The following is a 13,894-nucleotide window of genomic DNA, read 5'->3' as shown; positions in this document are numbered from 1 at the left end:
TTCCCGCATTACTTAGGGATATTACATTTCTATGTAATAACGTTACACCGTTCGCCTAAATTGAGGCTTGGAATAATGAGCCTCGTTTGCGTGGAAGATAATGCTCTTTATTAGAGTTCCTGTTATATAATTCTGGAAAAACATACCTTTCAAGGTGATTATATTTTGTAACGAGTTTGGTTTAATTTGAAAAATTGGATTCTTTCCAAAGTATTGCAAATTATAAAGTTCGTATATTATATAATGGCATTGGGATCCTCCTAGCTTGTTATGAAATCATTTCAGAGGTCCACTACTGTCTGAGGAACAATTATGTCCTTCGACAACGACAACCGAAATCAATATCGGGCAGTCCGATAGCTGATACGCCCCTACAGAGCCTAGCCCAAGAATAACAAGGGCAGCTCAATGATTAGGTACATAAGCCAAGGCATAATAAGTGGAAAAACTACTAAAATCATCTATTTTTATTAGTTGTTAACTGCCGTCCTTGAATGCGTTGTTTTTTCTACTTACACATCACACCATATATAATTTTTGATCTATTAAATAAGGTAAATATTTATTTTACTACCACAATAACAAAAATGGTAGAACAACCTAGAAGAAAGTCATGTCAAATATTAATTAAACAGGGTTTTGTTATTATATTATTAAGTTTGGTAGTTTTTTGGCGATCTTTCTATGTCACCTTATTCAAGTTCTTTTTATTTTCGCTGCACAAAAATTCGATTCGAGTGCTTTGAAATCCAACACACTAAAAGCTGTGAGTTCGTGAGGGATAGAAAGTTAACGAAAATTGATTTTCAACTAGATATGAAGCTTATTGGAGTGTAAGACAGAGTGTAACATGTAGGGTGTTTATGCTCTTAGGGAATGTTTTTAGTGGGAGATAGGTTTTGATAAACAAAACCGACTACACAAAATTTATTATTCTTTAAAAAATTGAATGATTTTTTGCGATATTTTCAATGTACTGTATGTTTGTAATATACTCAAATAGGATATTTAAAAATTCATATATTCACTTTTGTTTTTCTTAAGATCATACGGTTTTTAAGAAGTTATTCTTAAAAAAACAGTTTCACAATTCGTAGCTATGCTGTGTATTACCAGAATTAGGAGTCCGTGTATATCCATGAAAGTACAAACCGTTAAAATATAAGCTATTAAATACACGCAAATATAGGAATAGCCTAAACTAACAAAAATGTATAATGTCCCTTTATATTTTACATACAAACTGTTAAAATAAGATAAAGATTAAATAAAGGCAGGTTTACATTTGTAATATATTTTATCTCACATTGGTTTATTTGCTATATATAATTCGAAAGCATGTCAAAATTATTTTAAATAATTTGATCTAACCTCTTATGTTATTCATATAAAATAACATTGTTCTAAGATAATTTTAGCAGATATTTATTTTTTACATAAATACTAAACCCAAAAATATGTGTTCTGCAATTTCGAAATTATACAGGGTGTTAATGATAAGTTTTGCCAAACTTTAATGCCGTATTCTACCGATGAAAATAATCAAGTTTTGCCTTATACAAATTCTTGACAGAACTCTTCTCTACGGATATTATTTTTCCTGTAACTTCACTTGCATAAAAGATTGAGTGATAATATTTGGGAGATGACATTTTTTTAGAAGGGACTATTTTTTCATGGATAACTTATTCCAAAATACACTCCAGTGGCGTAGTTATTGGGGGAGTAGGGGACCTTTTTTGAAAAAAAATCGTACGCCACTAGTTTTTTTAATAATTTTAAATATTTTTAAAATGTACAATCAATGTATGGCAATAAAGTATCCTTGTAAAGTATTCGTATTTACTGGTCGTTAGATAACTGGGAAATCAAATAAGAAGATATTTAAGTACCTACGTTGCTATTTACCATTTTTTATTGATTGCTAAATGTGTAACAATAAATTTCAAATTACAAGAAATGTTCAAAATGTTGTCCTTAGGATGCAATGCATGCTGCGCAGCGTCTCCGCATTGATCGTCTTACAGGCTTCATAATTCCAAACCGTATTGTATGGTTGCGAAACCCTCTACAATGCACTGTAGAAGTACTTCTACATTGGAAACTGGAGTACGATATGCCATAGTATTAAGGTAGCCCCCAAAAAAGTAATCCAAGGGATTTAGGTCGGAGGAACGAGCCGGCCAAGCAATGGGTCGTCCTCTACCAATCCAGTGGTTAGGATACTGATCATTCAGCAACTGTCTAACGGTAAAGCTGTAGTGAGGTGGCGCCCCATCATGCATATGCCACAATAATTAACGTAACCTCAATAGCACTTCTTCTAGAAGTGGTGGTAATTCTTCTTGTAGGAACCTTTGATAAGTTCTACTATCGGGGGTTCTAGGTAAAAAGTAGGGACCAAACAAGTAATCGCCCACAATGCCTGCCCAAACATTCAGAGAAAACTGTTCTTGGATTTCCATCCGCCCATTGATTATTATGACAATTCGAAATGTGAATTTCGCTTCATTATACTGACCGAATTTTATTAGGTTAGAAATACATTTCTTTGCACTAAAGCCTTGTCGAATTTGTATTAAATTATTTCTTTAATTTCACGTTAGCTTTATCATCGAAAGACGAATGTCTACAAAAACAAAACGTTTTGCTAGTGAGGCGAAATGTTTTGTAAACAAGTTTTGGTATTACTAAAGCTCCCGGCGTAAATAAATATGTAAAATAGTGAAGCAAACGTAACGGTAAATTATCCAAATCTAGATTAAGCCGTGTGGCTGTTCTTTTATTTAAAGATTTATGTTCATCTCAAGCTGTGCAGCTTCAGGCTATAATTTTAATGTACATGTTTCCGTTCTGAAAGCAAACTGCAGGATCAGGAATTCTTTGATTCCATGCCAAAATGCATGAAAGTTATATCTCCGTTCGACCTCCGTGTTTTAAAATTGAATTATTTTATTAGTTAGTTATGTGACAGAAAGTCAGTAGAAAGTAAAATAGAACTATGAAAACAAATTTTCGTTATGTGATAAACTGCAATTCATATTTTATGATTTTTTTAATATGGACACTTAAACAATTAATATTTTGACATTAGCTTTTCTCATTCATATATGTGATCTCTTATTTGGGTAGTTAGGTATATTAAATTATTAGTAGAATAAGTTTTTAAAGTTTAAAATTTAGATTATATCGCTTAAAATCACATTTTCCGTTTGTATGTTATTTTATGGCGACTAAAAGATATTGTTTTTGAAAAATAGATGGTACCTACTTCATATTTTTGCATGTTGTTGCCAGTCAACCAGGCGACTAGGAGATTGAGAGCATCTCGACAAATATTTTCTGAGCTAGTAGCTGTCTTACTGGAAAACAATGTGGATAAATATGCCTTATTTCTTGAAAGGTGCAGATGAATGTATCCATAAAGATAAACACATCAAAATAATAGCGAACACATTCAACTGATATTTCACCTCTAGAACACCTCTCTGAGATCTTGTAAACGTTTCCACATGCGGAATAATGTGCATTTCCTTCACACGTTACATATTTCAGTAATGTACTGTATTTTTGTACTGACACAAAAGTTGTTTAAATGAACAGTTTAAAATGTAAGTAATTTTCTTTATTGTGGCAGTCTTATACAGCAGACACTGAAAATATGAAATACAGAAAGATCCAGAATGATTGAAGTGTTTGGAGATCGCAGCCTGTGCCTGTCTTTGTCAATACTACAGATTTTTATATGTTAAAGATGGTTTTAGAATCAGGCTGTGTTCCCCAAACACTTCAATCATTCTGGATCTCTCGGTATGTCTCAAAAATCGAACTTTGACAGTTGAAGATGAAAAATATATTCGTAGAGAATTTTTGGCTAAGGGTAACAATAGACTATTTTAGTGTGACGTCACATATTTAGGCAATCCGCATCAAATTGTCATAGCTGAAATCGAACAGACCGAATTTGACCCTTGTACAGATACCTACTATAAAAATGATCAACTTCAAATTAAAATATTTGGAAAGCTTATGAAAAGAGCTTTAAGTTAAAAGAAAATCGTCAAGATTCGTTGAAAAATAACGGAGACTGTCAAAGTTGACGGCCTATTGTTAAACAAATTAGGTTGGTAGCGGCAAAAAAATATACTGTCATAACCGGCAATCCCAGTACTTTTCCAGATAAAAATATTTTATTTGTGGAAGTATGTTAAATGCATAAGAAATATTGTCAAAAGTCAGTGGGTCGCTTGATTTTTCGGCGAGCCGTGGCGCGGCGGAAGGGTGGGGGAAGTGAACGACAGCGAGTCTGAAGAAAAGGCCGATAATATTCATAGTCCTGCCGTTAAAAAAGCGAAATTCGCTGGAATATATTTGACAGTCTGTAGAGTAGATTCAATATCTCAGGAGCCGCGAAATGCGCGAAAGGCGTGGCGTATCCGCATAATTCTTAAAGCTCATATGATTTTGAAACAACTCTAACTCCGTTGTTTTTTTCAATGAATCTTGACGATTTTTTTTTAACTTAAAGCTCTTTTCATTTCCGAATATGTAAAATAACCACCCTGTAAACAATCTTTCCCCCATTTTTATGACTGTGGAAACTAATATGTTATTGTACGTAATATTTAGCATCTATAGTGGTAAATTCAGCTTGCCGAAACAAAAAGTCGCGTCCAACTCTATGTTTCCTGGCCTATTTCTTCACGAGAATGTGTGAATGAAAGACATACCGATTAAAATCGCAACCGAAAATCCGTCACTACCTCTCCCATTCTAATATTTCAGAACCCTACAGTAGTGATGTAATTTTTCAGAGTGAACTGCGGTCCGATCGAGGGAAGTGAGATGGTTGATAAGGTCGTCCCTGCCGGAGGATTGGCGCCATGAGCCATGCAGCCGGGCAGCTGGGGGGCCGCGCTGGGGTTCACCGGACTGCTCGCGGTCGCAGTAGCCTTGCCTCCTGTCGTCAAAATAGGTGAGCGATTACGAGCTGGCTTTCCGCCACATTTGCTATGGAAATGTCCGCGTCACTGGAGCTATTACCCGTCGACGCTTCATTTTTGCACGCCAAATGCGATTAGCTTACAAAATAGTAGATAGTTTAATTTTTCTGTACGTGGTGAGAGAAATGGAGAAATTTCAAATTTTTTTTAGGATAATTCCGTTAAATATGTAAGATTTATTTATTAGTTGATCTGTTTGAAAAAAGAATATTACTCTAAAACTGTTATTTGTTGACTTCAAATTTTTAATATCGTTCTGAAATTTGGCACCAATATAATCATTGAAACGCGTCAATTATAAAAATACATATATTTAAATCGACTAACAAATAAAAATTTATATACATACTTCCCGTTCAGTTTAGAAATATGTCAGTTTTATTGTCTATTTCCTGTTTCAAGACTTTCAAGTATACCTATAATGATGTACTAGTTGTCACGTACGAAGATAATAATAAATTGCATAAAATACAATTATTATTCTTAAATCAATAGCTTTTCAAGCAGTTTATTAAACACCAAGTTTAGAAAAGGAAAGTTTTACTAAATGAATATGAGTTTAGAAAAACTGCGTTTCTTACGACACACACAATTCATGCGGTAAAGTGCCAATTTGATTTGTATATTACTTCAAATTTTCAAATCAGCTAAATAAAACGGATACACATTTTCAGTTTATCAGTAACGTATTCTTGAAACGGAGCAAACCACAACTACGTTTAGCTGTATGTATAGAAAGAATTATAAATAATATTTCACAAAGAAAAGCCCTTGACAAGAGCTCGCTACAGAACCAATGCATAAAATTTTAATTAGTCCTTGATTAATCCACAGCGTATTACGTGCACCACATCTTCATGTACCGAGAACCGAACGCCCCAGGATATTTTGTCTGCTTTGGTCGAGGATAGGCATTGCGTACGAGAATCCTATTGAATAAACTAACAAGACTATGAATATTAACGACGCCCATTCATTCCATTTGCATGCGATTAAAAATTAAGACGTGCTTAGGGTCTGCTTTTTTAAGTGGGTTTATAATATATACCCAATTAAAGATTTATTTCCAAAAGGAGTATTGCCTATATAGTGCCAAAAATACACGGTGTTCCATTTGAATTTAAAAAGCTTTGTCGGTTTCAAGTTTTCAAAATCTATATAATTTTCTGCAGGTGATTCTAATAGTGTTATGTTTTTTGTGTGTATCGAAAAGCATCTGTCAAAATTTTTGTAAAATGTCGATTATCTCGAAAATGGTTAGATTTAGATATGGGAACGCCTTAACACTTTCGATGTATTTTGTGAATAATGCAATAATTTATAGGGAGTTCCATTTAAAATATCGACAACTACTTCCCGTATGATCTCTATTAGTTATTGATTAATAACTAACACAAATATGAAAGTAGACATAATGAAGTATTTAAAAAAGACTGGAATGTTTAAAATCAGGCGTCGAAATTAAAATTATTCAACGAGTCGTCGGCGCCTGTGAAAAATAATCCGTTAGTGCCGCTCTGGTCAGTTGACAAAGACGTAAAAATGATTAATGAATCGCATCACACGTCCACATTCAAATAAAAAACGCTCGAGTGTATACACCCATAAAAATTCTCATAATTGTTTTATTCCTCTACATTTATTGGACTAATTTGATTTGTTCGGAGCTCAGCGTAGGAACTAGGGTTGCGAAGCACAGTCGTTGGAATTTAATGGGTTCGATATATAGGTTTATTAGTTTCATTTTCGGTTGTGGATTGAGGCGACGATTTTATGAGTCGGATTTAGTACGTATTTATATTTTCAGCTCGCAGGATAAATTTCGGGAATTCATTGATAATATAATAATTAATACCATGTAGTTCGCAGTGTCGAATATACATATTTCGGTAATTTTTGATAATACGAGTATATTGTCAAAAATCAACGGTAACCGTAGAAGCCGTTTCAAACTTATCACCTCTACGAAAGACATTCACATTTACTCAAAAATTTAATCAAATATAAAACGTTGAAATCATCTACAAGTTAATATGGACGTCACGAAAAAGAAAATAAAGAAAAGCATCTTGTATCTCTTAAAATTTGACGAAAATCAAATCTTGAACTCCCTATCAACTTTTCAAATATCTTTCCAAAAGAAGCCGGGGATAATCCCTCAAAAATTGACGTTTTTTAAGAAAAGAAATGAAAGTTAAAGATATATGCACTTACACAATATAGACCGATCGAAATAACTCATTTAGAGGGGAAAAAAAGAAAATTGTGAGGACTTTATAAGTGGAAATGGTAAAGGGGCTTATAATAAACGAAAAAAAATACATGCGTGAGCAGGGGCGGCGGAGGGTTAATTTGGGGGGGTTGAAAAGTAGTGAAAAATTGAGTCATTAGGATTTCTGGCGAAAGTTGACGTCAAACAAAAAAATATCCTATACAAAAGTTGTAGATCATGCAAAAATCTACAACTTTTGTGGAGGCCACTTTTTAAGATAACCTCAAAATTTCTGAGAAAAATGCGAAAAACTGGTATTTTTCTGATTTTTCGTTTTTATTCGTTTTTTCCGGTCTGAAACACTTTTTTTTTAAAGAAAAATTCTACTTAGGAAAATCATCGTACAGAGTGACGGTGATAATTTTTTTCGTTTTGACATACTTTTTGGTGAAATAAAAAAAATCTGTAATCACAGTTCAAAAACATGCTCAAAAATGCAAAAAAAATTAAAAATTACTTGCAATAATGAATTTTTCAGCAATTGTTTATAATTTGGTTAAATTTAAAAAAAATCAAGAACTGATTACACCATTCAATTGTACGGAAAAAATACAAAAAAAACTGTCTCATTGTTTGATCCACAACTTTATTTTGGTACAGTATTGCTATAAAGATAAGTCGAATAGTGAATAAATAAAATAAATAATATAAATATAAATAAAAAAGTGGCAATGTAAATTTGCAATTTATTTTAAAATTCGTTTTCAAATAAAGCCAGTAAAAAAATAAAACGATTTTGCAAAATATCGGGTTTTTCGGGTTTCACGTCAACAGGTAGACTTTGCAGTTAATACTTTGTATTGCTGAAATCTCAAATCATACAGAGATTTACAATTTGTGCATTTGTAATTCGACTTAGATGTTTATAGCAATATCGTACAAAAATAAAATTTTGGGTCAAACAATGACAGTTTTTTTTTGTATTTTATCCGTAGAATTCCGTGTAATCAGTTGATTTTTTTTTAATTTAAACAAATTATCAACAATTACTGAAAAATTCATTGTTGCAAGTCATTTTTTATATTTTTTTCATTTTTGAGCATGTTTTTGAACTGTGGTTACAGATTTTTTTATTCCACAAAAAGTATATGTCAAAACGAAAAAAATGATCAGCGGCAGAACTCTGTACGATTTTTCTAAGTAGAATTCTTCTTTGAAAAAAAAGTGTTTCAGACCGAAAAAAATGAATATCTCGGAAACTTCTTGATTTTTTTATCTAAAAAAAAATTGTGGTTATTTAAGACACAGAAAGGTATACTTTCACCAAGTTTCGTCAGAATTAAGTTATTTTTGCGCAAATGAGAAATAAAAAACCAAAAATCAGAGAAATACCTGTTTTTCGCATTTTTCTCGGAAATTTTGAGGTTATCGTAAAAAGTGACCTCTACAAAAGTTGTAGATTTTTGCATGATCTACAACTTTTGCGTTTAACGTCAACTTTCGCCAGAAATCCCAATGATACAATTTTCCACAACTTTTCAACCCCTCAAATCAACCCTCCGCCACCCCTGCTCGCGCATTTATTTTTTTTAGGTTTACCATTTCCACTTATAAAAGTCCACGTAACAATTTTTTTTTTCGCCCAATGTAATTTGGTTCGACTAATAGTTATTAACAAATAACATTACGGGAAATTTGACAAATTTGCTGCTTCTAAATAACCTTAGAAAAGCAGAGTTATTTACATAATGAAATGGAGCTGACACTTAGTATTTATACAAGAACAAATAATGCGTAGCAAGTAAAATAAATCACTTTGAAATTTTTGCAGCAATTAAGAATATGTAGTAAAGTAGGCACAGAGAAATGTATTCTAGTAATTTATTTCTTACATAGGTCTAAAAATTTACGTAGCTTAAGATTACATGACTTTTGAATAATATAACAAAAATATGTATTTATGTAGATGCATTCAACATTTCTTATTTTTGTTAAAAAAAAGTCTTTGCAAGCTTGGAAAGTAAAGAAGAGAAAATAAGTTGAGGTTGATAACTCGAGGATCAGAAATATTTTTTAAAAGTGTAATATTTTTTTAATACTTACTGACTTGCCACGATAAAGCGAAGTAACATTTTTTGAACCACTGAATTCATCAATAAACTCCATATTATATCACTGTTTCAATTTAGTATGTTTATTCGCACTTATTAACACATAAAAAACACAAACTAACTGTCTTCACAAAAAGAACACATAGTTAATAAAAAAAAAATCCAGGAAACATAAATAACATCAGTTAAACTAAAGTAGAACTGATGGTAACATAAAATTAAACTACCAATTTTTCCGTGTACTATAAAAAAGTAGGCTGTTTGCAGTCACTATTCATGTCTTTTTATGTAGGAGACGATTCCAGAGGTTATCAATAAGTATTAGTTTCGAGTATTATAAATTTTAAGCACCGTTTTGCACCGTTGAAGTTCTGATTATTGAAAATGCTTATTATTAATAATGCACCCTAATTGCTATATCTTCTCCAAGTTTGTAAAACATCCTGTATAACGTGTATCTAGATTCTAGACCATAATCTTTAACTTTTTATTAATAGTTCAATTTTATCCTCAATCCAAATGTACTGGGAAGATTCCTGTAGACAAAAATTTAAATCAATATATTTTTTAGTTCAAAACTCTTGACGTAGAATTTTGTACATCCCCTAAAACTATTTATCGTTTAGAAATGTTATATCAGACAGGCAGTTCTTTATGACCTACATTTTAACACAAAAATTGCTCAAATTTAATCATTAATAGAGCGGTTACACGTTTGTTCTGTTTTTTAGTAAATCACACTGTATATTTTTTCCAGTCCTTTAAATTTACCTCGAAATACCTATTTTTACCTTTTCTGTCTGAGAATATAAAGTACTTAGAACGACAATCGCTTAAAATGCAAAGTTATACTTTTGAAACCGTTAGAAAAAATGTTTAATCCTACAAAATGGGCTAGATTTTACGCCGGGGCATTAAGAGTATTATGAAGGAAATGAAGTCAATATATTACCGTGGCATTTGTAACTCAGTTACTGAAGAGTTGCTGCTCGGGGATTTCTGCCTTCTTCATCTAATTTCGGGTCACATTCAGCGTAAAATCTTAACTTAGGGTTCTCGCAGGAAGTTAAATAACAACAATTATAAGATAATTGTTTTAAAGCCTCCAAAATGTATCCATTAAAGAAACTTTCAATAAACTGAATACAATATGGATGCTGCTGTCTGGCTTTATGAATTGCTAATTCTTGTATTGTATCAGATTTATGCCAGTAATTATGTTATCCGGGATTCGTGAATTCGGGATGCCTTTATTCGTGGAAGTTTGGAGAATTTACATTCTTTCGAAGTTGGCAATTAGAATTTGTTATATCAAAGCGGAGGGCAATTTGAACGGATGTATAATTGATGGGTGTGTGTACGTTTCGATTAAATTTAACTGACATTTCCCGTTCGAGTCTTTAAATGACGAAATATTAAAAAAAACCAGAAATATTTCTTAATTTTTTAAAGAAAGAATAATTTTGTTCATGCTGTTGATTTGTATGTTTTTTGTACAGTTTTTAATAAAACTAACAAGCAGATTTTATTTCACTGTAGATAGATCCGAAGTATTTTAATCTAAAATGTTTGTAAGATGTTGTTTCAAGCTACTGCTAAGAAGCTATACATTAGTTGTTGGATAGACATCAATGGTAAAAAAAACATAGACTGAAACCCCGGCCTTAATGTTAAACTCGTGTACTGAATCTACGAATAAAAGTTTCTTTTGTTAAATATTTCTCCTTTTGATAAAGGAAGATATCATTTATCACCCCCTGAAACAGAAGTAACGCTCTATAACTCTGCAGCAGTGTGGTACAGTTCACAGATATTGTAGACAATAATCGTACCTCATAGATGTTTATGAGTTGATCCTTGATTATGCAGATGCCACTATACGGTTGCAACAGAATGTCTATTGTCCTTTTGTGTTGAAATTTGACTAATAAATTTCCAGTTTAGCAATTTGCGACGGCTGCCATTGCCACGATACTTCCATTACTTTTTATTTCAAGGCCTGTCTAGCCTCGATCCTGTTTTGAACTGAAAATGAGCGGAATGTTGGCAGAAGTGCATGAAAGTTATATCACCTGGTTGTATATGGACTTATTATGCACAGGTTTGCGTTATAATAACATCTTATACATAAACAATTGTTCATGCATAGGTGGTAAATGGAAAAGTGGAGAAAGTTTAATTTCTCTCTACAGTGTTTTCAAAAATTGGGCTGGAAAAACATTGCTTTTGTTTTAATAGAAATCAAAACATGGGTGATTTTTTAAACAATGAGAGGCGATCTATCAACATTATTTTGCTCTAGAACCATGCTTGGTGTGTCTGGAATGGTTTTTGGTTCCGACATGGACTTCTCCGGCTTCTCTTCTTCTGTTGAATTCAAAACATCGGTGAAAATTTCAAATCTTGACCAAAGCTGTCTGGATGGCTTTGATGGCAAGCTCGATGTCCTAGACAAGTACTATTGTGGTTTTGCAGATTTTCCGGTCTCTACAGGCGATGTCTGGCTTTGGACTCGGAACATGGTGAAATTTTAAATTCTCTGGTATCTTCTCATATGACTATTTATACCTTGTTGACACACAAAAATTCTTAAACCTTTTGGCGATACTTTCCGTGAATAAAAACTATGTTATTGCACAATATTATTGTGTGCCACATATTTTTCTTTTCCACCATTGGTTAAAGTGATTACTACTATTTTCAGTGCCATTTCGTGCGACATCAATTCTCCGGAATATCACCATCGTCCCCTTTTATCGAAAAGGTACAATTTGGCGTAACCCTCGATCGCTCATAAAAGAACATAAACAATAAATTCGTTTTTATGAAGCTTACCTTAAAAAAACATATGATTACTGCTAATGAATAATTCCAACAAAGAGATTTAAGCGAAAAATTTTTCCCTTTCATTTAAAATGATACTTTTTCAGGAAACTGCACTGTAATTGTTATATCGAACTTGCAGAATATTCAATTAAGGAAGCGAGGCTGGCTTTCCTGCTGATTTAAATAATAAATCCCTTTCTATTCTTTTCTGGTGTCATAAACAGAGCGATCCTGATTTACGACGTGACGATTAATCTATGGCGATCCTGCAGAAAATATGCGAGGCCTCCCTTCAGCCAATTGGTTATTTCTACCACACAGAAATAAATTTAATAAAACCAGTCTGGTACCATGCTCCACATGACATACGACAACTTTGACCTTCCACAGAAATTAATATCATTGTTCATTTTTAATAAAGGGAGGTTCGGTTTTATGTACTTTTTTGTATCAACATTTCATAAAAAGATTAATAAATTTGAGTATCTTATGGATCAATAATTATCATCCTTTATAGTGAAAATTAAAGTTTTCGGTATGGTTGATTAAGAATTTGAAATAAAATGGATACTAATATTTAGGAAAATGGGAATGTATGGCGAGTGAGGAGATACTATAACACTGAGGACCGAATTTCCACACTGAATACCGTAGATTCTGCAACCTATTAAGTTTTATGGGCAAAAATCACCTCGAGGTGTAACATAACCTCAAATATCATATTTGAGGTTATGTCTTAAACATTGAGTTCTTGGCAATTTTAGGTTATGAGCAATATTCGGATTCAGTGCGTCAAAAACCCGGGAAAGTGTAATCAGGTTCCTGTTTAGAAGGTCGGTCACACTTTGTCGACCAGAACTTATCAGCATTAGAGTTAATATTGTATTCAACGTTACTGATACAATTTAAGTTTAGGTATATTTATTTTATTTCACCTAAATTTTAATTTCTTAACACTTACACATTGTGTGTTTTCATTTCTGTACCGAGTAGCATATCAGCTATCTCTAAAATGATAAAAGTCACGTATGTATACACAATGTCGTTTCTGTAGTAAACTCTGTTAATAATTAATATTTGTAACTGTGCTGTTTTATTACAAATAATTTCATGTCGTATGGATTAAAAGAGAGAGACTGCAAAGTGGGATTACTATTATTAGGTAATCCTATTTACAGCTCCTGTACTGCTGTTGCAAATGGAAAAACTCAATTGCTTTTTAAGCTTTATAACCCTGCTCGAATGTGCAGTCGCAAGCTACGAAATCATAAATCGTGTAGTCATTTATAACTTTAATCTTAAAATATCTCGTTAGTTAAGAGGTGAAATTGCTTCCTCCTTCCTCAAACCACATTTTATGTAAATGCCACGAATTGATTGAGTCGATTAATATAACTGTAGCTTGTGGATACAGTAAGTTTTATAATATTAGGTATAGACTAAGAGCCGGATAGGAAAATTATCTTAAATCATTTTAGGCACCGTAAGAATATATGACTTAAATACTACAACCTAAAAGAAAACAGTTGAGTACTGTGCCATCAATTCTTCTTGGCACTTGGATTGTCAGCGGAAAATCAAACTTTCCAATTTTGAGCCGGGAATATTAATTAAATAGAAATTGACGGCATTTCGACCCAAGACAGATATTAGAAAAATAAGACATAAAAACCTTATGCCGTACAAAAATAACGGTTCTGGAAAGAATAAAAAATTTTCATACTGGCGTTTTGCTACACAAC

General features: G+C 32.6%; 1 protein-coding gene across 1 annotated transcript in view; it reads left to right on the top strand.

Annotated features, from left to right (window-relative positions):
* The window catches only part of LOC108913729 (glutamate receptor ionotropic, kainate 1-like), a gene marked incomplete at its 3' end in the record, with an annotated part of 54,066 nt that overhangs the window by 12,070 nt on the left and 28,102 nt on the right, over window positions 1-13,894 (top strand). Inside the window, exon 2 of the mRNA XM_018719341.1 lies at window positions 4,815-4,975. Within this exon, the coding sequence (XP_018574857.1) occupies window positions 4,891-4,975 (85 nt within the window). The remainder of the gene's footprint in view (window positions 1-4,814; window positions 4,976-13,894) is intronic.

This window comes from Anoplophora glabripennis, unplaced genomic scaffold (assembly GCF_000390285.2).
Source record: "Anoplophora glabripennis isolate ALB-LARVAE unplaced genomic scaffold, Agla_2.0 scaffold215, whole genome shotgun sequence".
NCBI lineage: Eukaryota > Metazoa > Arthropoda > Insecta > Coleoptera > Cerambycidae > Anoplophora > Anoplophora glabripennis.
The sequence above is the reverse complement of the archived record's forward strand: the minus strand, read 5'-3'. Positions and strand labels throughout refer to the sequence as shown.